The sequence below is a fragment of the Malurus melanocephalus genome, unplaced genomic scaffold (genome assembly GCF_030028575.1).
Source record: "Malurus melanocephalus ecotype Western Australia unplaced genomic scaffold, MMel_1.1 scaffold_190, whole genome shotgun sequence".
In the NCBI taxonomy this organism is placed as follows: Eukaryota; Metazoa; Chordata; class Aves; order Passeriformes; family Maluridae; genus Malurus; species Malurus melanocephalus.
Window position 1 is genome coordinate 1,002,391 of NW_026623422.1, and position 27,004 is coordinate 1,029,394.

At 45.1% G+C, this 27,004-nt stretch overlaps 1 protein-coding gene across 3 annotated transcripts in view; it reads right to left on the minus strand.

The window, feature by feature from the left end:
- Positions 1–21,315, minus strand: part of TMEM260 (transmembrane protein 260) — a 32,003-nt gene extending 10,688 nt beyond the window's left edge. Inside the window, exons 1-5 of one of the 3 annotated variants that reach the window (XM_057373225.1) lie at positions 20,999–21,315; positions 16,575–16,606; positions 15,697–15,845; positions 3,588–3,765; positions 1,553–1,666 (exon numbers count right to left, since the gene is read on the minus strand). In XM_057373225.1, coding sequence (XP_057229208.1) covers positions 1,553–1,666; positions 3,588–3,765; positions 15,697–15,845; positions 16,575–16,606; positions 20,999–21,170 — 645 coding nt within the window. In that variant the 5' untranslated portion in view covers positions 21,171–21,315. Of the gene's footprint in view, positions 1–1,552; positions 1,667–3,587; positions 3,766–15,696; positions 15,846–16,574; positions 16,607–19,962; positions 20,194–20,998 lie in introns of those variants that run through there. The other 2 variants (XM_057373227.1, XM_057373226.1) reach the window with 2 other exon arrangements.
- Between the last annotated feature and the right edge of the window lie 5,689 nt (positions 21,316–27,004).

Below are 27,004 nucleotides of genomic sequence, written 5' to 3' on the forward strand. Positions count from 1 at the left end.
AAAAAAGAAAAAAACAAACCCCACATAAACGCTGCTCCAGCACAACTGCACACATCATCACCACCATCAGGAGTCAGTTTTGCCATTTACTCGATGGCGATTATGCTGGCTAAATGGGATAGGCCAACTTTTGGGGTGGGGATTTTCGAGACTGCCTAAGGGGTCAGGGAGACGAGACTTTCAAAGGGACTCGTGTGCCTAACTCCTTTAAGTGCTTTGGAAAATCCCACCCTGGAATATTGCACGCTGGCTTTGTCGTTAGCCACTGCCCTGTCAATCATGGCGCTTCCTCAGCGTTGGGGTTACTGAGAGTGATGATCTGTGGAGCAGAGGAAGGAGGTGGTGGTCAGAGCTCCTTCACAAGAAAGGTGGCTCATTTGTACTTTTAAAAAAGCAATTTTCTGTAAATTATCCTTATTTCTTAGTTGTTTCCTGCAGCAGGCACTACTGGGYTGCCCAAAGTATTTCCCAGGATTATCGTATTGGCATGGGATCGCCCTTGCTGGAAATCACAGAGGTCTCTCTGGACTTCCCCGCTTAAAAACAAAATTCTGTTTAAAGGATTCAAATACATTGCAGAGGTGAGTCTTGGTTGTGTTCATGGAGATATATGGCCAGAAATGGGGGTTTTGGGGATGCTGGAGAGATTTTGGATCAAGCTGGTGCRAGCTGCATCACATCTCTTGCAGCTCGTGTTCTTCACCCAGGCTGAACTGTGCCCTGTGCCACAGGAACCCCACAGGCRCGAAAAAATGTGTCTTTGCCTTCAGACAGAATGATCAGGTTTAATAAAGGGGTGTAAAGGGAGGTATATATCCCAATATATATAGTAAATATATCTTAAGAGGATATATTTGAAGGGATGAGAGGCTTGCAGCCAGAGCATGCCTTGCCATGAGTGGATGTGGCTTTTGCTTGTTGCCACCAGGGAACAGCACACAGAAACTCATCTCCAGGTGAGCTGATGGCATGAGGAAGTYTGATTTTTTAGCTCCATGTATTATTTTTGCTCACGAGGTTTTTGCAAGCAGCTGGGGCAGAGCTGGGTAACAGGCAGGAGCAACTGGCAGGAGCAACAGCCCTAAATTGTGATCACAGAATCCCAGGATGGTTTGRGYTGGAAGGAAACTTAAAGAACATCTTGTTTCRCTCTCCTGCCATRGGCAGGGACATCTTCCCCTATCCCAGGCTGCTCCAAGCCCCACCCAGCCTGGCCCTGGACACTTCCAGGGATGGGGCAGTCACAATTTCTCTGTGCCAGGGCCTCACCACCCTCACAGCAAAGAATTCTTTCCCAATATCCYAYCCAACCCTGCCMTCTRTCAGTTTAAAGCCATTCCCCTTKTCCTGTCAYTCCATGTCCTTGTCAGAAKCCTTTTGCAGACCCTCTTTAMGTCAGGCCCCTTTAGATCAGTGGCTGTGGTGTCTGACTGCAACTTCACTGAGTTATGACAAATAATGAAAATTAACTTAGAAGTGGCACATGTGCTGGGGGAGAGAATTAATCACAGCCTTAGAAAAGCAGAGGTGTGGGTCAGGAAGGAATACGTACCCTCTTGGTGAAAAGCCGTGAGAGAACCCAGGGCACCACACAAGCAATGTAAAGCACGATGGTGTGCTGATTGCACAGGCTGAGCCCACAGCAAAAGGCACCCAGTTTTGAGATCTGACAGGGGAAAAAAAAAAGAAATAAATTCACAATTACAATTTACAAGCTTGGATAAACATCCAGAGATGAAAAAGATTCAGMGCAGCATCCTCACAGGAGAAAGGCAAACACACCGGCGAGCAGTGGTCAGGTGTAACACACAACACAGGGCATTTTTTCATTATTTACAGGGAAATTTCAACTGTTTGACAGAAAATATTCTTTAAGAAATGTCCAGCTGAACAGCCATGCCTCCATGCATGCAGAGATCCTGTGCAGCACCATCACCTCATAATAATGTGATGAGTCCAATTTCTGAACCCCAGCTCCAAAGGGGAGGCTGCCCAGAATGATTTTCCAGAAATGCCCCAAAATAAAACAGCTAAATGGCTAAAATAGCCATTATGTACAGAGATTTAATTTTTTATAACTGGAGTTGTTTTTTTCCTCTTCATAAGGCACACAGGGCTAAAGTCAGGGCTGCACAAATTTCCCAAGCCAAGGGAATTAAAGGGCATCCTCATTGCCCTAAAAGTTCCAGTGCCCAACCACCTTCTGGTGGAAGAACCTTTCCCTAAGACCCAATCTAAACCTCCCCTGCTTATTTCAGCCCTGGTGATGGTGCTGAGTGAGATACAAACATTTGTTTTGGTGTAGTGATGGGATCACCTTGTAATTTTTAATTAACGGCTCAGCATTCCATGCTGGACACTTCCTTGCCATGGAAAAACCTTGCCATAACTTCAGAAAAAACTCTGTGGGTTTCAGAGCTGCCTGGCAGGGCTCAGAACCACCTCAGTAATATTTCAAGTACATTGATGAGCTCCAATATGTTTGTATGACCACCTGATTTATGAAAAGCACTGCAAGCTTGGTGCTGGCAGCCTGGCTTCTCCCAGGCGTGGGCTGCCAGACACTCGAAAAACCATTGGAACAAGCTCCTTAACTGCTACTGAAAATCTAATTTTGAAAATCCCATTGGAAACTGGGCATGTGAAACATGGGAGAAGGTTGGAAAATGCCCAGTGGAGCTCCATGAATTGTGGAGTGCAGGTTGTGGGGACCGTGGGACACTGCTCATTAGAAATAAAAAAAAAAAAAAATTAAAAATCAACTGGTGAAACAAGGTCTCTGTAGCCATTGATAAAACATGTTATTTGAGTGCTCATGAAGCTGAGTAAACTACCACTGCAGACTCCTGAAATTCTAGCCTAGCCTGACAAAAATCCCTTTATTCACACAATTTGCAGGAGTCACAGCAGGCAAGTCTGTCGGAGGAAAAGAGATCAGATGTTCAGGCAAACAAAAGTAGAAAGAACAAGACTGCTGAGCAAAAATATCATTTGGCTCCCCAGCCTGTTTATAAAGTAGCAAATACAGCATGAAATTTAAAGTCTGTGTGTTTAACAATGCCATTATTTTAGGGGCACATTTAATTTCAAAAGAAAAACTGATTGAAAATTTGGTCGTTCTCGATTTTGAGTAGAAAGCTGGGTTTCTGATTAGATGAAGCTTTCTCTAAAATAAATCTATTTACCCAGAAGAAAAATACCAGTTCATAAAACAAAACCTTGAACACCCACAGCCTAGTCTGTGTCTTTGATTTAGGATGAACTAAAATGTTTGGAAGAAAATGATTTTGTTTTTCCTGCTTCCACCCTGTGGGTATTAAATAAACCAACCCCAAACCCATCCAACAGGTCCCAACTCAATMCTTAAGCAAAGTGGGCAGGKTTTTTTTCAGTATTTGTCACTTTTGAACATCCAGCTAGGTTGGGGATGGACCCCACCCAGCAGAGGTGCTGAACCAAGTTCCAAAATTTGGCCTTTTTATTGAAACAAAACTAAATCGGCAGTAAATGAACAGGAGGTTAAACAGACAGGTGACAGCCAATTAACAACAAATAAAGAACTATTCAATTTGCTTGAGAAGTTTTACCTTTGATCTCTCTTTTGCAGTGGATGCTTCCTCAAAATGAGCAGTGAGAGCCATCAGCAGCCCCACAAACAGATTGTTTAAGCTGAAAACCTCCGCCGTGATGGACCACTGCCATGTTAGACGAGAAAATGAAAACACCCCCGCAGCAAGGATTCCTCCAGCATATGAGCCAGAAAGCCTGCAAACACAGATAACATGAAATCTTCTTTTCCAACAAAAAAAAAGCCTACTTTATTGTCCCTCTTTTTTTAATTTCTTTTTTTTTTAAAAAAAACCCATACTGTAGCAGCAGCAGCGAGTGCCACCCAGCACCCTGCCAAAACATTATATGGCTAAGATCTCCCTAATAATTCCTCYGCTAAGGATTGCCTTTGGGAAGAGCAGAGCCTGTCTGCCAGACACCCAACACCAAAAAATCAGCTTCTTCTMGCCATGAAAACTTCCAGGATTGGATTTGGCTCAGAAACCCTGGTGAGTGACAGCCCAGAGGGTCGTGGTGCACCGAGCCAGAGTGTCACGGCTCTAACGGGATACTCTGGAGATGCCAGCAAGGGTGCAGCCTTCAACCCATCAAGGAGCTGAATTAGGAGGGGATTAGAGCTATTCAGGGTGGACAGCGTTGGCAGGGCTTTCCTGGGGGCTGTTTGGTGTTCTGGGTGAGGATTGCAGCAGGGAGAGGAGCCCAGCAGGGTCAGGAGTTTGGGGAATGGGTGACAGCTCCAGCAAGAGGGAGAGAGAAGGGGAAGCACCCACTGCTGGGATGGMTGTGAGCCCAAAATCTGGTCACCTCTGTGACCCCCAGCTGGGATTATGGCACACATTCCCCACTGAGCTGCCTGCCCAGCTCAGCTGGATGCTGCAGCCAGCACAGGGAGCCCACCAGGAGGAATTCAGCCCAGGAAAACCATCCCACCACAGCAGCTCTTCCCAGCCTGTATCTGTCTGGAAGCTCTCCCCTTTAGGAAGTCACCCTGAAAAGACACCATGCTCAGTTAAGCTTTWTCCAGTGACAGAAATTGCTGTGGCTGTGGGCAATGCACACCTCCAGAAATTCACCATTCCACTGTAAAACGCAGCCAGTCTCTACCACAAATCAGGCATTTTTCCAATTCCACCCCAGACACGCACAATTCCATTTATTCCTAACATTTCCAGCCGGTTTAAGCCAAAAATTATAATCCACCCAACTTCTCCTCAAGCTACACATGTGATTTCCCTGTGAGATGAGGAAGCTGCTGATAGAGCACTCTCTACAAGGGCTCCTCTCCTTTGTTTGCCAGAGCACCTGAAGGCATCTGCAAAACAGGACCAATGATTTTTATCTCCTTTGTGGAGTATTCTGAGATCTGCACCTCCAGGATATAGCAGAAGCATGAGAAGTATGGAGTCAACATCAGGAAAAAAGGAAARAGCTCTGAGGTGTTCCAGGCCAGAKSAAGGTAAGTTTAGAGTSACAGAGAGTTCAATATCAAGACTGGGAAGAAGTCTCAAAAAATCAGTGGAATTGGGGAAAAAAAACTAAAGAAAATATCAGGAAAGGGAAGCAGGACCCTGTGTAATTAAAAGATCCCAAATACACAAATCCACTACATAACATTCCTGTGTTTTGACTAAACCCTTGAAACAGTTCAGACTTTTAGTTATAAAGAAAAAGCTTCATAAATCCCTTTGAAATTCTTCTGAAAAAAAAAAAAAGTAAAGCAACCTTCCCCAAAATCTTCTTCTGAAAAGCAGCATTTTAGGCAAACGTCCCAATCATTCACTAGTTCTCCTTGTCTTTCCCAGGAGAGACTCAAGCACATCCTGAGAGTTCAAATGAGATGAAAGAAATCCCRTCCTCATGATAAAAAGTCTCAAACCTTCGAGTCGAGTTTTATGAAATGAGGCTTAAGCAAAAGCCACTCCACCCAAAGCTTAAAGACTCATCCCAGCTGTTTGGGCCAGAGGACAGTGAGGGGTCAGGATCCCAAACTGAGCAGAGCTCACACCCCTGCTTGTCCACAGAACCACAGAAACAATCAGAGAAAGGTTTGAGTTGGAAGGGACCTTAAAGATCATCCCATTCCACCCCTGCCATGGGCAGGGACACCTTCCACTGTCCCAGGCTGCTCCAAGCCCCATCCAACCTGGCCTTGGACACTTCCAAGGACACTTTTTGCTTTTCTGGGCACCCTGTGCCAGGGCCTCTCCACCATCACAGGGAAGAATTTTTTCCCAAAATTCCATCCCAACCCTGCCCTCTGGCACTGGGAAGCAATTCTGTATCCTGTCATGCTATGCCCTTATCAAAATTCCCTCTTCATCTCCCTTGGAGTCTTTTTAGGTTTTGGAAGGGGCTCTAAAGCCTCCCTGGCATCTTCTCCAGGCTGAACAATTTTCCCAGGAAATTCAYGGGAAAGCCAGGCTGCTGAGCCCACTTTGGGACAGCCCATTGAGTGTGGAGCACTAAACTCCTCTAAGTACAACAGAAAAAAAAAAAAAAATTGTAAAAAACCAAATAGGAGCGTGTCGCATTCTCGAAAACATCAGGAAAACAGCTTTGGGAAGTGCAAGCTGGAGACCAAGAGTTTTCCTGCAGGTTCTGCTACCAGCAATGGAAATTATGGATTTGGGACTTTACTGATTTGGAGGAAAACTCTCAAAAGTGGAAGCAATCAGAGCAGATGTCTCCCGAGGAAGATGAAATCCACCTGGCAGAAGAAATGCAGCAATCCCAGTGAAAAGCAGCACCAGCAGGACAAACAGAAATTAATCCCATGCAACTGTCAGCGTGATGCTGGGGCAAATTAAATCAGACCTGCCCTGCAGATGGGATAACGTGGTTATACAGATAATTTTGATCAATGTGCCTCTGCCACCTGGAATCCTCTTGGAATTCCCCAGCATAGAGTGGCAATGWGCTGTGCTCTCCTGCCTCAAAGCCAAGATGACCTCAAATACACAAACTGTCCAAGGAGGTGACAAAAACCCTCAGCCATGGAGAGCTGAGCCACCTACAMCACTCTGGACCAAAGAACAACCTCAAGGTGGAAAAGGCATTGAGGTGTGCTCAGTGATGCAAGGCAGAGTGAGATGAAAAACTCTCCAGAAAAGGCACAAAAATGAGAGTAAAACAGAAATGGGAAGAGTAGAAAAGAGCAAAGGGATGGCACAGAGCTTTGAAACTGAGGTCAAAAAGCTTAAAGCCAAACAYTTTTCTCCCCATCCYTGGAAGTGTTCCTAGGCCAGGCTGGATGGGGAYTGGAGCACCCTGGGAYAGTGAAAGGTGTCCCTGCCCAGGGCAGGAAGTTGGAATGGGATGAACTTTRAGGTCCTGTCCAACCCAAACCATMCTGGGATTCTGGGATTCTWCAAAAAGCAWGAAAACACTCRCAAAGGAGGGCAGAGCAATYCACAACGGGAGATGGTGGTRGTGACAAGAAGTCACATAAGSAAGCATTTTTGTGGTTAAAACTGAGAATGTTGTGGAAGAAAGTGAATGCAAGACCTAAAGGAGACCTCCCAAAACTGCAGCAAGAGTTCAGCAACCCAATCACCAATGTGGGAACAGAGAAAACACCGAGAGGCCGTTTCTTGTGTGGAAATTAAGAAGAGGTTTTCAGTGGCACRCAGTCACATCCCTCAGCAAAACCAAACCCCAGGCCTGGCACTGATAATGCAGATATTGGAAGGAATCACAAAGCCTTTGGGCTCAGCCATCCACATTCTGCCCTCTACACAGGCTGGAGGATTCCCAGGTGTGCCATGGCTGGTATGAGAAATGTTTGGGTTTTTTTCCTGGAAATACCTTCTGGCTGCTTAACACTGTCTTTCCCAAGACTGCAGAGCAGAGAGCAGCACAGATTTATCCTCACTCAACTTCTACTCATGCTTCTGCATTTGAACACATTTTTCAAATAGAGCTGAGGTGSTACAAAACACAGCAAAGACACCCAACAGCTGCAATTACCCCAAAAAAACCCCCAAAAAACCGTGACTGGATCCTTGACTGGCATCATGGAAAAGCAACATCTAGAAGGGTTTTACCCATTGGTTCTGGGGAGCAGGGAAGGCAACTAATTGCTCCCCAAAACCCAGGTTTTTTTTTGTTTCCCCCAGTCTTTGAGTCTGTTATGAGAAAGTATAGCCCCAGCACACAGGAGTCAGCTCATGGATAAGAAAAGARTTCAAGCCACAGCAAAAGTGGGAAAGTCTTCATGACCATCATCTGAAAATGCACTCAGAAGGGACAGAAAGAGTCAGCAAAGGAGAGGTCACAGAGTCCTTTGTAACAAAAATATTTTCCCATGGCATATCTAAACACGAAAGACTAAAAAAAAAAAAATAAATTATGATTATGTTTTCCTTTTCAAGCACGTAAGTGAAAGAGACTGCAGCTGGGCCTCAGATCCAAGGATGCAGCCAGTAGGAATTTGCTTTAATCAGGAATATTTTAGCTGCAGGTTTTTATTTACAGTTTGCAGGAACATTTGGGTAAACTGAAATTAAATGTTTGAACCTGGGTTTTTCTGCAATTATAGTTTTTAGTTTCTCATTTGCTGGCAATCACTAAAACATGCAAGTTTGCAATTTAAAATCTAGCCTTTCCTCTAAGTTTGATAAAACTTAGCCAAAATAACAAAACATCTGCATTTAACAAAAAACTCCACCAGCATTTTTATTTTTTATTTAGAAAATAATGGCAGACATTCTACATATAATAATTCCCAAAAACGTATTAAATGACCAGCATAAAGCTGCACATGGATGGGAACTGGAATTTAATTAAAATGTTTTCGTTAAATGCAATCTTCAGTGCACCGGATTCATTAAGAAAAGTAAGATAATTGGAATGGTTTATATTTGAAGCTGATGTATTTAACACTGGCAACACCTATCTGTACCTAGTGAAATAAGCTGATTATTTCTGCTTTCTGTTCCCTCCAAAACTTTACAGGCAGCAGATCTCAGCCTTGCATCTTTTTTTTTTAATTTTTTTTAAGGTAGTGGAATAAGAAAAAATCCTCCAGATTTTTAAAATATCYACTAATTAACTAATTAATTAGATTTTTTTAAAAAATTTCAGTCTCTCCCTGCAATACAGATGATGACCCTGATGTCGGTGGCTCCCTGTTCACTTTCAGACTCCAGGTGCATCATCAGCAACTTCTGCCTCTGCAACGCTGTGACTTTGCAGTGGCAAAGACACATCCCTTGAATGCATTTTYATTTCAAGGTGTAACACACCTGTGCATTAAAGATTTAACATTTCGAATTTAAGAGGTTTCACTTTTTAATCAATCAATTTAATTTTTTTTTTTTTATGCAGGCTAAAAAGAAAGGGATGTAGAAGACTCAATGACTCGTGTGCACGAGCATCAGCACTGAAATAGAGGAATTATTTAAAAATTAAAATCCAGACACGAGTTTAGGACTTAAGTAACAATAATTATCCCCCAAAACCCCAATCCCTCTGGGTCTGCCTGCCTCTTAGCCACAAACACTCCATGACAAAAGGCGGTTTCTCTTGCTCTCAGCGCTGAAGAGCCAGCTCAGGTACTACAGGGAATAGCAAACCAGATTTTATTCTTCCTCAAGGACCTGGAGCTGAATAGCCACTTAAGCCCTGCCCGCAGCAGGAGGAGGAGGAAGGAGAGCACGGCTTGGCTCATCTCTCCTGGTTGAGCTCTGTGGTCCCAGGGAGCAAAGGGGACAAGCAGAGAAGAAGGGCCACCACAAAGTAAAACCAAACCAGTTTGGGCACAGCCAACTGCTGTCCTTGGTGTCAAACGGGACTTCAGCATCCCACAGCTTCAGCATTCCCATAGAATCGTGATTTCTGGGATGGCAGCACCCTCATCTCCCACCACACACAGGAAATGGCACTTCCTTCACACCCAGCCAGCGACTGCCACCATGTCCTGACTTTTCTTCCTCAGTTATTTAATTGGAATACCACAACTTGGAGAGGGGATGGTCCAGGGTGGTTAAAGAGCACTGAATCAGTGAGGGTTTTGAGGGGWGCTGGTCCTTGCACCCTCTCACATCCACCCTCCTGCCTGGGGGTGCCCAGTRAGGACGCACCTCTGCAGGGTGACACTGCCCAGCATGACCCCTTGGTAAATACAGACTTTGGATGTCACCAGCACAGGCAAGAGACATCTTGTACCCCATCCCTGGTGTTTTGGGGCCAAGTCACCGTGGATCCCCTTGCTGGGAGGATCAAACTGCTCTGGGGTGGCAGCAAGGACCTCAGTGGGTCTGGACACCAAGGGATGGGAAGAGCACCCTGTGAGAACTCATCAAGTGAGAAAGGAATGAGACATCCCAGCCTCACACCTTGCACGCTCCAGGATGTCCATGACCACTGGAGCAGCCCCTTGCCAAGAAAGTTTGGCATTTAAATTCAACACCTCCATGCCAAGCTATTCCAGAGCAGCGCAGCAAGCAGAACAGCTCGTGGCAGATCCATAAAACGCACACAGGGCTGCACTGCTTTAGGAAATATCACCCCATACTCACACTTGAGCTGTATAAACTGTGCTTCCAGCCATTACAAATGAGAGCTTCTCTCCTGGTGTCTTTGCAAGTGCAAAGGGTGTATTAGTTCGACCCATTATTTGATTCACAATCCTCGGAAAATAGATACACCTTTATCCCGGGCTCCTGTAATAAGCGGCGCCTGCTTCCAGCAGCCAAAAAACCCCAACCCGCAGTAGGAACCGACTTGAGCTATTTAAATGTTTTATAAGTTGGCTTTTTTTTTAACCCCTTATTAGAAATTATGCAGCCGCAGAAGGGAAAAAAAAAAGAAAAAAAAAGGAAAGGGGGGGAGAGGCGAAGGAAGGAGTTGGGGGGGGGGAAAAAATAGAATAAAATATAAAATAAAATAAAAATGAGCTGGCTTCACAATTACCAAGTCAGCCCATGCAGCCCTTCGCTATTGTACGAGTGGCATAAACCCCCCGGCGGCCTATCAGCTCCCTGGCAGGCAGGGGGCTGCGCTATTCAAAGCGAGAGATACAAGCTGCAGGGCAAAAACCTGGCAGCTCCCATCTGACCCCCCAATCCCCGGCTGGTGACAGCTCCAAGCTCCATGGCAAATTAGCCCTTCTCACATTACAATTGCAGGAGACAGATTCCATTAGCGGTATCTGAAATTGAGTGGAGAGCTGCTCCGTTATCAGACTTGACTCATAAGCGCCGCTATTAATCAGAGCTATGATAGCATTTATATATTTCAAGCTATCTGCCGCCGCTGTGATATTCCGCTACAAAGGGTTGATGGGACTTAGGGAAGGGAACAATGGAGCTTTCTGGGAAAAGCAGAGTAAATCAAGAAAGTCTGTGACTTCCGCACATTCTGAAGGGATTGCGGTTTACATAAATTTTCTCCCAATTGGAGATTGAGCTCTTCCTCATCTTACACATGGGATTTAGTTGTCACTCAATGGTAACAGCTGTGAAAAGGTGAAGCGGCCCACCGCTCAGAATATTGCCTCCGCTTTTAAAGCAATTAACCCATGAACAGGAGGATACCTGGTGATATCAAAGGGATTAAGCCAGGCAGTGCATTATTAACATTTCCTTGAACTAATTCTAACTCTGACTAGCTGTCAGAAAAGACTCTTCAGTCTTTAAAAAAAAAAAAAAAAAGAGTTTTTTTGCCCTGCTTTTTTTCCACTCCCCCCCTTTTCAAAACGAACCAGAGTTACTGCAGCCTCGTGTGCCTACTTTAGAGCCAAATGCAAATGAACAGATTTGGCAGCGCCTTCAAACAGAATGAATCCAGCGCCGGTTTATTACGGGGACAAGTGGGAAAGAAAATAAAAATAGTTATGTGATCAATCAGCCAGAGGTCATGGTAGATGTTCCAAATGGAAATTAATGCTCGAGTACATTCCCGTCTTCTCTCCCTCCTGTAACTTTGTAACTACTTCTCACTAAGCACAGCTGCTTTCCACATGCCCAAGATGTTCCTGCTGTGCCACGACAGAGATAATCTACGATAATCTGTAATCTGGAAAAATCCAACCTCGCCCTGTAAGGAGAYTCCTCCTTCCCCAAAGCCCAATTCTTTAATTTTCCACTCTGGTTGAGCAGGCACTGGCTCCTCTCTCATCCCTTCATCTTTCCCAAATTATATCCAAAAAAAAGGGGGTCAAACTGTTCGGGGATGAATCCGGCTCTGGGAACAGGGAGCATTTCCTCATTTATCAGGAGCAGCAGACAACTTTTCCCAGCAGCCAGTTTTAAGGGAGCACAAGCCATGAGGTCTCTCTGGGATGGCCATGAAGGTCACCCACCCTCCTGCTCCCTCTCAGGGACCTTCCCATGAAAGCTCCAGGACAAACATCCCAGGAGCCAGGAAGCCCCCTGCCATCAAGAGGGTCAAGTGMCATTTCCAAAACATCCCAAGATTTCAAAGTGATGGAATCATTTTGATGATTTCATTATCCAACGTGCCTGCTTCTTTTTATTGGCAGTGTGAGAAAAATTTGCTCTGGGTTTTATAAACATCCACGGTTTGTTGCTTGGAAGGTTTTGTGGGCAGTGAATACTTATAAATATATATATATAAATAAAAAATATATAATATATAAAAATATATATACATAACATATTAATCCAAAAGTTAATATGATACCCCAAACAGCAAACCAAAGAGATGTGAACTGCTTAATTTAATTCAACGTCTTCYCCCTTGTCAAAACCCTGCAACCAACTCAGCCAGAATAAAAACAGCAAAAACTTCCTACAGATACTTAGGAAATGACACAGTCTACCCTGCTATTGCCCCTGCAATAAAACAGCTTTGTGTACTTAGAAACCCCAAAACAGTCAAACTACAAAAGGTATACACTGAAAAAAAATATTCTTAGAGCAGGGAAGGCTTCCTATGTCTCTTTGCAACAGAGAATGCAAAGAATGCATCCCCTGTGCAGAAAATGACACTTTGGCAATCATATTATAAGAAGATAATTGGTTTACTTTGTAAACTTGCTATGCTTTGCCTCCCACAGTAAAACAAATAAATAGTTGTTTAAGGAAACAATCCCACCGCCGCACTCGCTGAGTCCTAAAAACATAAAGCAGCTCCCCCCTCCTTCAAAGCAAAGATGAATTATTTGCCTCAGTTACAAGCAGTCCAAGAAAACTCTTTGTAAATGGCATTTWACGATAATTACAAGCAATTTATTAAGACTGTGCAGAGGGAGGGGGGAAAAATCCATAGTTGAGAAGAAACTCAAAGGAGCAAACAGCTCGTTCAGCGATAGTCTGGAGTCCTGACAAAAGGGCTTTATGCATCAATGTGCTTCGACATAATTTCGCTTCGAGAAGAACAATCCAGCATTTAAAAAAWAATGTCATTAAATGAATAATATCATATAGTATAATGTAATAAAATTAATAAACAGCCACGATGCTGTGGCTGCTTCCTCTTGGCCCCAGCACGRAGCATCCCGCCAGCCATCACCTGGCAAAGGAGAAATCAGCTCAAGGAATAAATTCCACCCTAATCCCGCACGTGCCACAACATCCCAAACACCACGGAGGCAACCGCGACTCTTTTCCTTAAGCAATAAAATTGTCCCGATCTGCCGAGGAATAAACTCTGGGAAATGACTCAAATGAAAAAGAATCAATGGGGAAATTTAAAAAAAAAAAAATTTAAATTTTTTTTTTTTAAAAAAAGGGAGAGATTTACTGTACGGGGATGCTGGGAGGGAGGCACGGAAAAACCCGGGCGAGGGTAAACAGCAACCCTGCCCGGCTGGCGGGAGAAAAGAAAGGTTTTAGAGGTTAAGTTCAGGTCAGACGACAAATGAAATTGTAACAACCCAACTGACATTGTATAATGTCTTCTTCACTCGATCAATAGGGCAGCGTCAGCCCCATTTCCATAGAGATGGCTTCCTCTCCGCTGAAGGGTGGCTATTGTTTGAGCAGGCAGATTTGCCACTTGAACCGTGGTGCTCCCCAAGGATGTGTACTTCATCAATTATTTGTACTCCTAACATCTACATATTTTCATATTAACATCCACGTTCCACATGGCAAGAGGAGCAGGTGCTGATTTCTCCACCGGTACCTTGCAGGGGTCACCCCACAGGATAATTTTATTTAAACATAGAAATGAGGGGGGATTTGATAGACCTGTTTAGTTCCTTTGTGATGACGGACAAGCCCAGTTTAAAATACACCACATCACCCTCAGAGAGCTACAGCTTCAAGCAAACAGTGCCRGTGAGCACTTCCTAATTTTTTTCTTTTCAAAGTACATAAAAAAGGTTTTATTTTTTTTTTTTGCCAAGTGAATGTCCCAAAAAATTAAGCAGTTTTAAGGTGGTTGAAAGCAAAAATATAACACTGTAATTTGGAAATAAAACTGCCTTTACAATTATMAAAAAAAWAAAAGAAATAAATCGTGGCTATGCTGAATAATTGATCCTCTCGGTATCTATTAAATAATTTCTCTAAGTCCAAATAGTTTTTATCATCTCTCGCTTCCAGGTTTTCCGTTCCTTCATGCAAATTTTAAATTTGATACAAGCACCATCTTCCAAATCCAATTAAACAAGAACAAAACACCTAAACCTTCAGAAGTGCTAAAGTAATTCCCAAAATAATTCTCAAATTTAGYCTGTCATCTCTCTCCTGTATCCTTATTTCTCTAAAGGAGCGACTGCATCATTTCCAAAGCACAAAGCGGGCACTAAAGGCACTGTCACACTGCGGTCATAACTGAAAAACAGGGCAGATCTTCACACTAACTGCAATAATGGGAATAACCATCATTAAAAAAGAAATCAGAACCCAATACTGAAAATCTTTAGCAAATCCTTGCAGCAGTTTTTAACAGAATGGAGTTGTGCTCCGACGCTGCGCCGGGCGCTGTGCGCGGGAGGGCAGCGCCACTTCCAGCTTCCCAAACAGGCTGTGAAATTCGGGATATTAAATTTAATAACGCCGACTTAATTACATGTATTACCCATCAGTGAAAGCAACCGCTTTAAATGCCCACAGAAATACTTAGGAACTACTCAAGCAATTCCAATAGGTGTGCTTTGGAGCTGATGCTATGTAAAAGGTGATGTGCAAAAAGCAACTCCATTCCAGCAGAGGAAGGTGCAGCCGGGCAGATGGACCCCATGGGACAAAGTTTAAGTGAGCTCAAGGCTCTCTGGCTGTGCAGAATCTGTCCCCATTCCACCTCCCCATTCATTCCTGCTTTTATTTCTAGGCTGCTCTCACTTCCTAGGAAGGTTTCCCTGAGGGGTGGCTCTGGAAATGGGCGAGAGAAAAGGGCTTTTGTCAAAATAATCTCAGTCGGGAAGCGCCCCGTCTCATCCCGAAGCGCCCCGATACCATTTGCCAGCCTCAAAACGTGCCCTATTTTCCCTGCAAAAGAACATCAGAAATTGTTTATACGGGTTGCCATAATCCTCTCAAATATGGGTCAGGCTGAGGTTAAGAGCAGCCAGAACTTGCACATCAAAGACGAGCAGGGTTAACAAAAACCCTCCCGACCACGTGCGCATCCCGATTGTTCCCCGTCCTCCCAAGGTTACAGAGGTCCGGAGAGAAGGCTCAGGATGTTCCCCCCAGCTCCAGGGAAAGGCAGGGATGCTCTCCCTGGTCCGTGGGTACCACRGGCAGGCAACTGCCCATCCGCCTCCGCCGGGAGCTGCAATTAAACCAAGTTCACGGTTTCCCGATAGGTGAAGCTCATCCTGTTAATTTAAACAGACCATCTGCATCTTTCGAGAACGACAAACTTCATTAGTTCTGGTTAGTTAAACCGAGCGGTGATTTGTGATAATGAGCCTGAACAACCTGTCACGGCTGGGCAAGGGAAAGGGCGCACTTTTTATTATTTGCTATTATTATTATTTAACAGAAAAGAAAGGGGGAGGAAAAAAAWWAAARRRGGGGAGGCTTTTGTGCGGGAAAGAAGGTCAAATTCAGATTAAGTTGCTGTTAGGTTAATCAGAGGAACTAATTAGGGAGGCGGGGGGAGGAACGCCGGTCCGAAGGCCAGCAGGGAGCAGGGGGAGCCTTTGGGAACATCCCGAAGCGCCGGGGAAGCATCACGGAGCCAAGGAAGAAACACCCCCGAGGACTTTACCTGCAAACCGTGTAAAAAAGCAAAGAGGCGGCAGCTGCTCCCACCAAGCCGCAGAGGAGATTGACTCGGAAAGCGGGGSAGCCGCCGGGCAGCCCCGTGGCCGCTTTGGCCAGCAGCGTGAACAGGGGGTAGCCGGGAGGGTGGGCGACCTGGGGACAGAGTGACACGGCGTTGGCAAGGGGGAAAGGCCGGGAATGGCAGCGGAGCCCCTTCCTACCCGAGCGGCTCCGCTCCCCGACCCACCCTCCGCACCCATCCCAACTCTCCCAAGATTTTTTCCCCAGTGGATTTGGCTCCACGCCTCGCCCATAATAATGAGGCGGCGAGGAAAAGGAGGTGCCACGTTTCATTAGCGTGCCTTAAAGAGCTCCTTGTTTGGGTTCACAGTATATTAGGGTCATTCAAAAAGCTGTTGTTTTGAATTTTTTTTTCCTTTTTTTTTTTTTTTTTTTTTTTTAGAAAAAGCAGCTTCTCAACTATTTTATTGGTTAGCAAGTTGAAAGACCACACTGCTATCGGATTACCACCGCGCTGACAGTCCTAAGGTCTTGCCTAAAGGGATCATGCACCATAATAAAGTTTATTAAATAATAAAACTTATTAAAATTGTTAACCCGATTTATTTTATTCTCCCCAGCTTATACAAAATTTGGGTTGATAATAAGCCAGCTACTGTATATACAGTAAAGCCTTTGCTTTATAATTTAGTTTAATTGGATTTAAAACTTGAAGTAAATTGTCGCGTGCTGTACTTATAAGTTAGTAAAAACTGTGGTTTGAAAATAAATTAATCTACTTTACTCCATGCTTAATTAAACTTCCTTAATTCCTAAAACTGTTAATGAGAGCATTGATTAAACAATAAAACTAATACTTACTCCAAGCTCATATGCGGCTGTGATCAGCTCCCCTGTGAAAAAATAATGTAAAACCAATAATTACTATTAGGAAATGACACTCCTCCAAAGTTTTCAAAATCCAAATGCTTGCATTGGGGTTTTGCATTAATTTGACTGGATAAAACTGTAAATCTGTGGAGATTTAACAGCATGAAATTTTCTAAGAATATTTTCTCCCTCTGATGTCATTGCACAAAATATCTTTTGTATGTTTTCGCAAGACTTTTATGAACAGATAAGTGAAAATATAGGTAGGCTCGGGCAAAGAATGGCCTGAGATATTCAAAATGCAGACGTTTGTGTGTGTGTGTGTATTTTTAATTTAAAACCATCTGACTCAATAACTTTCAAGCACTACAGTCTACAACGCTTAATCTGCATTGTCTGTTCAACAACCCAGTTGTTTCTCATTTTAAAAAAAGAAAAAAAGCACAAAACCAGAGCTTTACAGTTTTCAAAGAGGAAAAATATAATCACTGATAATGCAAATATGCATCCATTTATTTGGGAATGCTGCTCTCCCTTTATGTTAAAGAAATTCTGCTTCACAAGTAACTCTTTTACCTGTCAGTGGATGCTGCACGCAGCTCCCATTAGAAAAAAAAAATTAGATTTTGCATTTTGTTTGTATTTTATGCCAGGACAAATAACTGCCACTAAAAGAACCACATCAGCASAATATTTGGCATTTTTAGAACACTTGGCACTGGAGCATTTTGCAACAAATACAATACAAAGAACAACATATACTGAATATATTCCATAAGCACAATACATTCAGGGACRAACCCAGGGAGGACAAAATTAAAAATTACAGCTGGTTTTTCYTCTTTCCCTCAAATTTCATAATCCGATTTTACTGGCCCTGCTAATTTTGCAAGTGCCAAGGTCACAGCAGCTTTGTCCCATCATTAAATGGAAAAACCCAAACGAAGGGTGCTGGTGGCTTTAAATGCTAAATTAACAATATTTTAAATTTCTGTACAATCACATCCTCACCACGCCATGGAAAGGAGGGGGGTTGCACAAATGGCACATTTAAATCCTGCAACTCAGTAAATGGTGCATTTTGAAAGGAAGTTGCAAGCCAACCCATTGCTGCTGGTGGCAACTGCTACAGAATTAGAGATGTGACCCCACAAGGATCAGGAACAGCCCAATCACTTCCTGCACCAAAATCTCCTGGGTGTGGAGTTTCCTGCACTTTCAAAAGCTGGTCATTTTTATTTTAGCTCCAACATTTTTAGGGCACAGCAAGGTGAGAAGGGATCAACCCCCCGGCACACAGCACAGGACAATCTAATAAAGAAAACCCAAAATTTGGCATTGTGGGGGTTTCCCCAGTGTGCAGCAGCTGGTSATGCCCATCACCCATCGAATCCCAGGGATGCTGCTCCCAAACCAGGCATGGATTCTGCAACATTAAAGTCCTTCTGGGAAACAGCAATGCATCTAAAACAGCAAAAAGTTGAATTCATTCACATTGCTGCGACACTCGTATCAAGGGCAAGAATAACCCCAGAGAAATACAGCCACAATTCAAACAGAAAGCTGCAAAAATAACATAAATAAAATACTGGTGGAGGCCATTGCACAGCTTTGAAAGACAACAGCACAACTTTGCCTTGTAAGAATTAAGGGGAAAAAAGCAAGGAGACCTGCAAAACATAAGCTCCCAGGCTGCAGGCCTGCTGAATTCAACTGGGAAAGCCAAAAGAAATACAAACCAGCCCCTGCTTTGGATAAGATTAATTCTCCATCTCCCACCCACACACCTGGGCATCCCTTACASGGCTGGAGGAGTGAGGAGCATTAATATTAAACAACAAAACACACAGAGGAGGAACTACAGCACCCACAAACKCAGTTTCAATGTCTTTCTTGTGAGACAGAATGATCTGTGGCACCTTCAGGCTCAAACTGAGCAATTTATTCCTTCCAATTCCACAGGGCCARGAGTTGGATTAGATGATCCTTGTGGGTCCCWTCMAACTCAKGATATTCTATTATTCCTGKTGTAAACAAGTTTCTGAYTGTCCAGYTYGAYTCCCCCATAAAGGTGTTCACACAACAGGCCAGCACTGCCTGAAAACTGATTTACCCCCAGCCACAGGGAACATTTGGTTGGGTKKKTTTKKTTTTTTTTTTTYCCCTTTTAACTTTATTTGATCCCTTTTTAAGCTGTTTTAACATCTGTGGATGTTTCTGAATTATAATTCATTCTCCTCCTATTATTCTCTCATTCATTTCTTTATTCTAAGCAAGCTGCCAATGGAAACACCGACTGCCTTTGACATTTCTGGATTACTGCAAACTTCAGGAACAATTAAAAATACAGATAGCTTAAAAAACAAAATAAAAWACTAGGCCCCCTGCCTGAAAGCAGATACAGCAAATCCCTAAGCAGCTCTTTGCTCACACAAGTAGCTTCAGTGCTTTTGGTGGCACAAGTTTGAGCTCTGTGCTCAAATGGGCAAATTAATCACCTCGAGCAGGGCCGTGCACAGACATTCCAGGGATCTAATTTTGGGAATAATGCCCAAAAAAGTGCGGATAAAAAAGTGATGGGACACAATGCTGGGTGATTCAGGCACAGGGGGACAGCAGGGACAAGACCATCTCTGTTCAGTCCCAGCAAACTCTGGGCAGCAGGTTTAGAAAATGCCAAATAAAAAAATTAAAAATAAAAAAAAAAACGGAGAGACAAAAGGAGGTCGCAGGGCTGATCAGGGGACACTGTCCTGAAAGATTTCCTCTAACAGAATTCCCTCTAACTTTGGTTGTTGAGAACCTGTTCCAAGTTCCTGAGGCTTCATGCAGCACAAACAGCTCAGAGCACAGGGCATTTTCCACAGAAAAAAAAAAAAAAAAAAAAAAAACCAAAAATGGCAATAAAAGACAAAACGGTAATAACTATAAATATACCAATCATCACATATTAATTGGTACAGCCAGAAGGAGCAAACCCAGCCCCTTCAGTAACTTGGAAGTAGAAGCAGAAGCCATCATGACAGCCTGGCCAGTGTCTCTCTCCCTCTCCACACACCCTGAGCCTGTAAAATACATGCATCCATTAAAAGGATGTCATTTATTTAGAAGGAATTTCATGCACAGCCTGGATCTGAAACCTGTGATGGCCAGGAGGCACAGAGTCAAACAGAGCCACTGAACACTCTTCTGGGATGACAAAAAGAGAAAGTATCCTGGACATTTGTCCCATGAAAAAAAAAATTATCAATACATTCCCTAGAAAATCCAAGCCCTCCTACCCCCAAACCGCACACACAAAACCAAAGTATTTTTTCAAGCAAGACCAGATTAAATCAGTAAAACCACAGCAGGACCAAACAGCAGAACTTTGTCCCACCTGGTGGGATCAGCAGTGCTGGACACAAAACATCAGACAGCTGATATGGTCAGGAAGCTGCACTTTCAGACAGGCAGATCCAGAGATTTTCCTGCTGCACAGACCAGGGAAAGTGACAGCCCAAGCAGTGACAGCACATCTGGCAGGGTGGCACATCTGTCTCCCTGACTAAATCCTTTGCTGAAAGGCTCAAATACAGGCAAACCATTATGGGGTGGCCCGAGGGCACCGGCCCTAGACGGGACTTCACTGTGTTGACTCCAATGGGACATTGCCATGGTCCAAGGGGTACCCACCCCAATACAGGGTGTCCCTGCTGCACCCACCTGTGGGGCCAGTGCCCCTAMAGGGAGCTTCAAACCCCCAATGGGGTGAGCACCCCAAAAGTGGTTGCACTGCACCAGTGACTACAGGAACTTAATGGGATCAGCAACCCTATGGGGTGACAGCAATGGACCAGTCCCTATGGGGAGAAACCCTATGACAGTGACCGTATGGGGCAGACAGCAAGACAGCAGTCCCTATAGGAGGAGCATCCCTATAGGATGACACAACCCTGTGGGGTGACAACAATGCACCAGTCCCTCTGGAGTGACAAACTCTCTGGGATGACAATCCTGTGGGGTGACACCAACTCTCCTGGGGTGACATCAATGCACCAGCTCCTCTGGGGTGAGCAACCCTATAAGAGTGACACTGATGCACTACTTCCTATGGGATGACAGCAACGCTATGGGGTGACACTGATGCACCAGTCCCTATGGGATGACCTAACCCTCTGGGGGGACAAAAATGCTATGAGGTGATACTGATGCAGGAATTCCTATGGGGTGATAGCAACCCTATGAGGTGATACTGTTGCACCAATCTTTATGGGATAGCAGTAACGCTATAGGGTGACAGCAATGCCCCTGTCCCCAAGGGCTCAGCCCCCACCCCGCCCGCCGAGAGCTGACCGCGCTGCACCAGGCGCCACGGGCCGAGGGTCCCCATGGTGCCACCTCGCCACCCTCGCTGCGGTGACCCGGTACGTTACCCGAATCCCCGCCGGGCAGGGCGGGCGGCAGCGTGGCCGTGTAGAGAGCAGCCACGGCAGCGCCCAGCGCCCCGGCGGCTGCTCCCGCCCCGTTCCCGATCCCGTTCCTGATCCCGATCCCGATCCCGTTCCCGGTCCCGGTCCCGGTCCCGGCCGCCGCCCCCGGGCCCATGTGCGCCGCCACCTTCCGGGTTCGGCCGTGAGGGGCGGGCGGGCTGTGCCATCCACCGCCTCGCGGGGGGAGCACCCCCGTCCCGCTCGCCTTCTCGCTGTCCCTAAACCTCCTCCCCACGGTTTCTCTTATCTAAAACGCTTATCTACAAGCGGGAGAGCMGCGAGGCCGGTAAGGCGATCCGGGRCGGCTTCCCGCSCTCTYCYATCCTCCCCCTCTGAGAAGAGTTGGTACAGCCAGAGGGGGCGTGGCGGGGATTGAGTGAGGCCGGGCGGGCGGGCGAGACCAACGCTCGCGGGGGGGGACGGGGTGAAACCACCGCGGAGATTCGGGGGGCGCGGAGAGGAGCGGAGCGCGTCCTGCCTGTCCCTTGCTCCCGGGATCGTCCCTTCWGGACGGGATTTTTAAGGATCAGCACCTTCTGAGCGGCCTCAATCACATCAAACCCCTTTTCGGACAGCGCTGGGTGCAAACTGCAGCTCCCTCACCACAGCCCCAGCGCGCCCGTGCACAGATAATAAAGATTTAACCCCTGAGGGGGCGGCGCACGATGTTAATGAAGGAAAGGATTGGAGGCGTTAGCACACGGAATATTAAAARCAGCTATTCCCGCTGCGGGAAGTAGTTAAGGAAGGCAAATAGCATCCCGAGACCTATCGATAGAGGACTAAAACATATCCGTGGAAATCATTATGGGATTGTACCAAAGAGCGGCGAGGCCATACCTGGAGAATTGAGACAGATTAAAGAGAGGCTTTTGAATACAAATGAAAAAGGTATAGAAGAGGGTAACGAGGATAATAAACAGGCTTATGGATTAGATCTAAGTGGAGACGTTAGAAAATTAGGTTTGCATTTATTAAGGGGAAAAAAAAGAGCAGGATTAAGGGTTGACACAACCGAGGCAACACTTGTCRTGTTCTGGGGCTGGAGAAGCCGCTGCCAAAGGGCTCTTCTGAAACAGCAGCACAAAACCCCTGAGAAATCAACCCAAGGAGAGCATTCAGAGAATTCTGGGGTCCCCAGCACAGGAGGGACATCGACCTGCTGGAGTGAGTCCAGAGGAGGCCACTGAAATTATCTGAGGGATGGCTGTGATGAAAGGCTGAGAGAGTTGGGGTTGCTCAGCCTGGAAAAGAGAAGGCTTGGGGGKCCATAATTGGGGTTTTCCAGTACCTGAAGGGGCTCCAAGGAGATGGAGAAGGACTCTCTACAACAGCATGGAGTGACAGGACAAGGGGAAACAGCTTCASACTAAAAGAGAGTAGGTTTAGATGGGATATTGGGAAGAAATTCTTGGCTGTGAGGGTGGGGAGGCCCTGGCACAGGGTGCCCAGAGGAGCTGTGGCTTCTCCTGGATCCCTGAAAGTGTCCCAGGCCAGGTTGGAGAAATCTTGGAGCAACCTGGGATAATGGAAGGTGTCCCTGCCCATGGCAAGAGGTGGAACAAGATGTTCTTTAAGCTCCCTTCCAACCCAAACCATCTATTATTTATGAATTTAGGGAAGCTCTGCGCACTCAGCCGGGCTGTACAGAAAACCCAAAGTTTTGACCTGCTCAGAAGTCACCAGGACAGCTTGGAGGAGCTGGTGTTTTAGGGTGAGAACCCTAAAACAGGACCCAGTGGCTGCTCCCCATCCAGAGGGAACCTCCAGCTCCATGGTGACCAAGAGCTTCCACAAACCCAACTCCTTGGCAGATTTTTGCCCTTGTTGGCTGAGCTTCATCAGGAGAGAGGAAAAAGACAGGTTCCAATCCTCCAACAGCCATTGTCACTATGGAAATGAGCGGGGTCATTGTTCCCACACCCGTCGGGGCTCCTAAAATGTAATTTTAGCAGCAAAGTGCGCAGCCTGTGTGTGAAAGCAGGCTGGTGGCGAGGCTCTTTATCCGGAGCGTGGCTTTTTTTTTTTCTTCGCCGTATTTTTTCCTTTCTTTTGTGTTCCCCCTCGGAAAAGGCATCCAAAGACAAATGTTAACCGTGGCTGGTTACAATTATATTGGTGGGGGGAGGTAGCAATTTACAGGCAAATATCGAAACGTGGAAGAATGGCTGGTAATAATAGGGTGAGGACAAACTGTTCTTTAATTGTCCTGCAAGTTGTTTTATATCCTTGTCGTGCAGCAACTGGAACTTTTAGGGTGCCAGTGACAAAGTACTTTGCTGTAATGTGGTAGGGCAGGCTCACAGCAGCCTTTATCTCGCTGAATAACTACCACCATTTCAAAGGCTGGGATTACAGGCACGCTCGATGCTGAAAAGGGGAATTTACATGTTTCTTCTGGAAGCAGAAATCTATTAATTCGCGAGATTTGCCTCCCCTTTTCTTCATCAGCCATGACCCAGGGGTCCGACCGACACAGGGAGGACGTGCCAACCTCCTTTTTTTTGTTTTTTTGGTTTTTTTTTTTTTTTTTTTTTTTTTTTTTTTGGTTTTTTTTTTTTTTTTTGTTTGGGTTTTTTTTGTTTTTTAGAGACAGGTAAGATAATTTTTGGCTGTTTTCACCTATGCTTTTGAAGTTGGGAGTTGTCCAAACCCAAGTCAGATTCATCTCAACACAGAGCAACCCACCAGGTTTTCTCAAAGCTTTGAGTATGTGCTTAACAGCAATTAAAAAAAAAAAAAGTATTACTTCGGCAAAAAAAAACCCCAACACTGGGGCAAGTGGAAAGCGTTTGAAAGATGGCTTCACGCTACACAGAGTGATTTTTTAAAAATCCCTGGAACTTGTAGCACGAGAGCATACTCTAGTGGCAACCGAGCAAAGAAAGTGCTGGTGGTTTTTTTTGCAGCGTCTTGATGATAAAACGCCTCCCACCTTTCCTCGGGAGGCTTTTTCTCTCCTATCTCCTCCAGCTCCACGCTCGGTGCTCAGCCCGACAGGAAATACCCAAGGCAGGCAGAGAAAATAAACAGGAACTGCTAAAAGTAATTTTAAAAACACAGCTTGGGAACATATCTCCCCCAAAATGACTGTGTACTTAGAGAGTTGTCTTTTTACCAGGCTCTGTTGCAGATTTTCTCCTGAGAGACACAGTTTAGAGGAGGCAGGAGATAGGAAAAGGGAGAATAATACTTAAAGCAAATTCTATTCACCCATGGCAGTGTCATTACAAACTTGAATGAGCACAGTTATTGCAAATAAATAAAAACAATAGACCAGAACCAGTTTTACATAAGAAAATACTGAAATACTGTTCAATTAGTCCTAAGCTTTAGTTAAACCTTTTCTTTTGCCCATCAGGTGATAAGGTTAATACAGAAAGCACTCAACTGCTGTACTTGTGTAACAACAGCCAGCACCCATTTAATGAACTCACACATACACACGTTTAGCAAAAAAGCTTCAATATCGTCAGCGCTGGGTTGGCACAGAATTTTAATGGCAAAGTAACCAGCCCATGCTTCTTTCTGAACAATATCCCCGTGCAAGGAGAGCAGGTCCTTGTGGGGACCCCCAACAATACAAATAAGCACAGCTCCTGTGTTTAAATGAGAATTTTGGCTGAATTTCCAGTGATGATCTATGGCCGCCTGCGAAGCATGAAAAAGGAGGTTTTGCTGCTTTTATTTGTTCTTAAGTTGCTTCAATAAGGTGGTTTTTATGGCTTTCTTGTTGAGGGGGGTAAGACCAGGCTCCCATATCCTGCAGCAATGTGGCTGCAGTAGGCAGAGGGAGCTTCCAAAGGGAATAAATGGGAATAAATGGGAATAAATGGGAATAAATGGGAATAAATGGGAATAAAAGCACACCCAGTTCTGGGAGCATCCCACTGTCCCTGGCCATCCAAAACCACAATTTCAGATTCCATCAAGGACGTGCTTGGACATGGCTGTCACCCAAAGCATTTGGGGACCTCAGTGCTGGTTTCTTGTGTTCTCCTCAGCCACACAAGGGACCCAGGTTCACACACTCCACATCCGCCAGGATATCCCCTGTGCCTGGGGAAACCCTCAAAATTCAAAAGAAAGGTGATGATCTCCCAGATGGGAAGGGGACAGAGGTCTGGGAGACAACAGGAGCTCAGTTCCATGGGAAAGCAGACTTGGTTCCACAACCTCGTTCTTTATTTCGAAGCTCAGCTTCATTTTATTCCCCAAATAGGAAAATGGACTGAACTAATTTCCCCGTGCAGACGTTTCCCACAATTTTGCACCTTTGTTACAGAGGTTTTATTGACTTGAAGACTCCAATCTCTTCCTCCCCCAGTCCCWGTGGCCTCCCAGCTGATTTTCTGACACACTGAGCAGTCACAGATCCTATTCCTCTCAGCTGGTTTTCCCAGAACTCTGACAATCATCTCTGTTTTCACAGCTGATTTCCCTAAACTAATATTATTTATTTATCCTCAGCCTTATTGGCAGGCTCAGGTCTGGTGTCTGATCTGCACAGTGACTCCACCACCATCCCTCAGATCATTTTCTCTGGCTGCTGCACCACTTGAGGGCCTTGTTCCCTTCATCCCTGGGCTGCTCCATTACTCTCTGATAACTGTTTGCAAAAAAAGAGCACTTTTTACAAATTTACACATTTTCTTCCTTCTTTAATTACAGGKGTAGGACATGAATTTCCAATTTATACTTTGGTGGCCAAACTCACAGCCAAGAAATGCCYACACACAGCACATGGCTGAAGATCTGCAGCAGCAGTTCACGATTTCAAACTGAACAGGTTTCAGGTCACAAGTCCAGTAAACTCATCAAGGAACTCACTTAGGTGAGAATTTTTCACATTCCATCAGTCCTCTCTGTTTCGTTCCCATTTTTTTAAGTTTCAACCAGAATTGTGTCAGCTGAGCATCATGCTCAGGGAATTTGCACAAAGGATGTCAAGCAGGACAGGAATTTTATCCTCCAGAACTGCTCTCTTCACCTGCTTTAACCTGTATTTTCCTACCTGGCCCTGCCATATCTTCATTGTGTTCCTCCACTGAACAAATCCTTGGTGCTGCTACTTGTGGTTTATCTGCTGAACCATTTCAGCAGAAATCTCAATCAAAATTCAAGCTGGGACAGGGGGATTCTGCACAACTTCAAACAACAATCCTTTGCCAAACCTCAGGCACATTTCCTTCAGCATGCTGGTGGCTGCCAGGAGCATGTCCCAGCTGTTATCAAGAATTATCATTTCAAGTGTGGATAAAAAGAAACAGTAAGTATATGGGGCAATTTTTGAGACCTTCAATGTTACATGAATTAGCAGCTTCTACAGGACAATGCCTAAAGTTGCCAAGGTTTCTAATTTAGGAGCCTCAGACTTCTCCACCTCTGCTTTCTGTCCCTTGACATTTGCAGGCTCCTCTCAAACCACAATGAGAAAAATGCATCTCATTTTTTAAAGGCCAGAACTGCTGGTGCAGAAAATAGCAAAGTGCAAGGGGCTGAGCTCTGCTTCTGCCTTCCCTGGGATAAATCCAGCTTCCCTCGCTGCCTTCAGCTGATTTACTCCCCTTTTGGTGTAACCCACAGCAGAATTTGCCTCTTGATGTTTTTCCACGGCATTAAGGCCTTTAAGGAAAATCCTACAAAAAGATTTAGGCGCAAACAAAATCTCCTGCTTTCCACAAATCTGCCTGAACTTCGGCTGCAAAAGGAAGCGCAGGGGAACCGAAGGCTCTTGCAGGGGACAGGGGACTCTCCAGCAGGGTCAGCTGTGCATATATTTACACATGATATTAGCAGGGAAAAAAAAAGGCAAAATGGGTGCACGGTGACCCAAAGAGATCCAAATGTTCTGTGCTATCATTCCTGCCGGGGTCAAAGGCCTGGTGGGTTGGTGGCTTGATAAGCATGGTGAGCTAATGAGAGACAGCTTAATCAGCACAGATAATT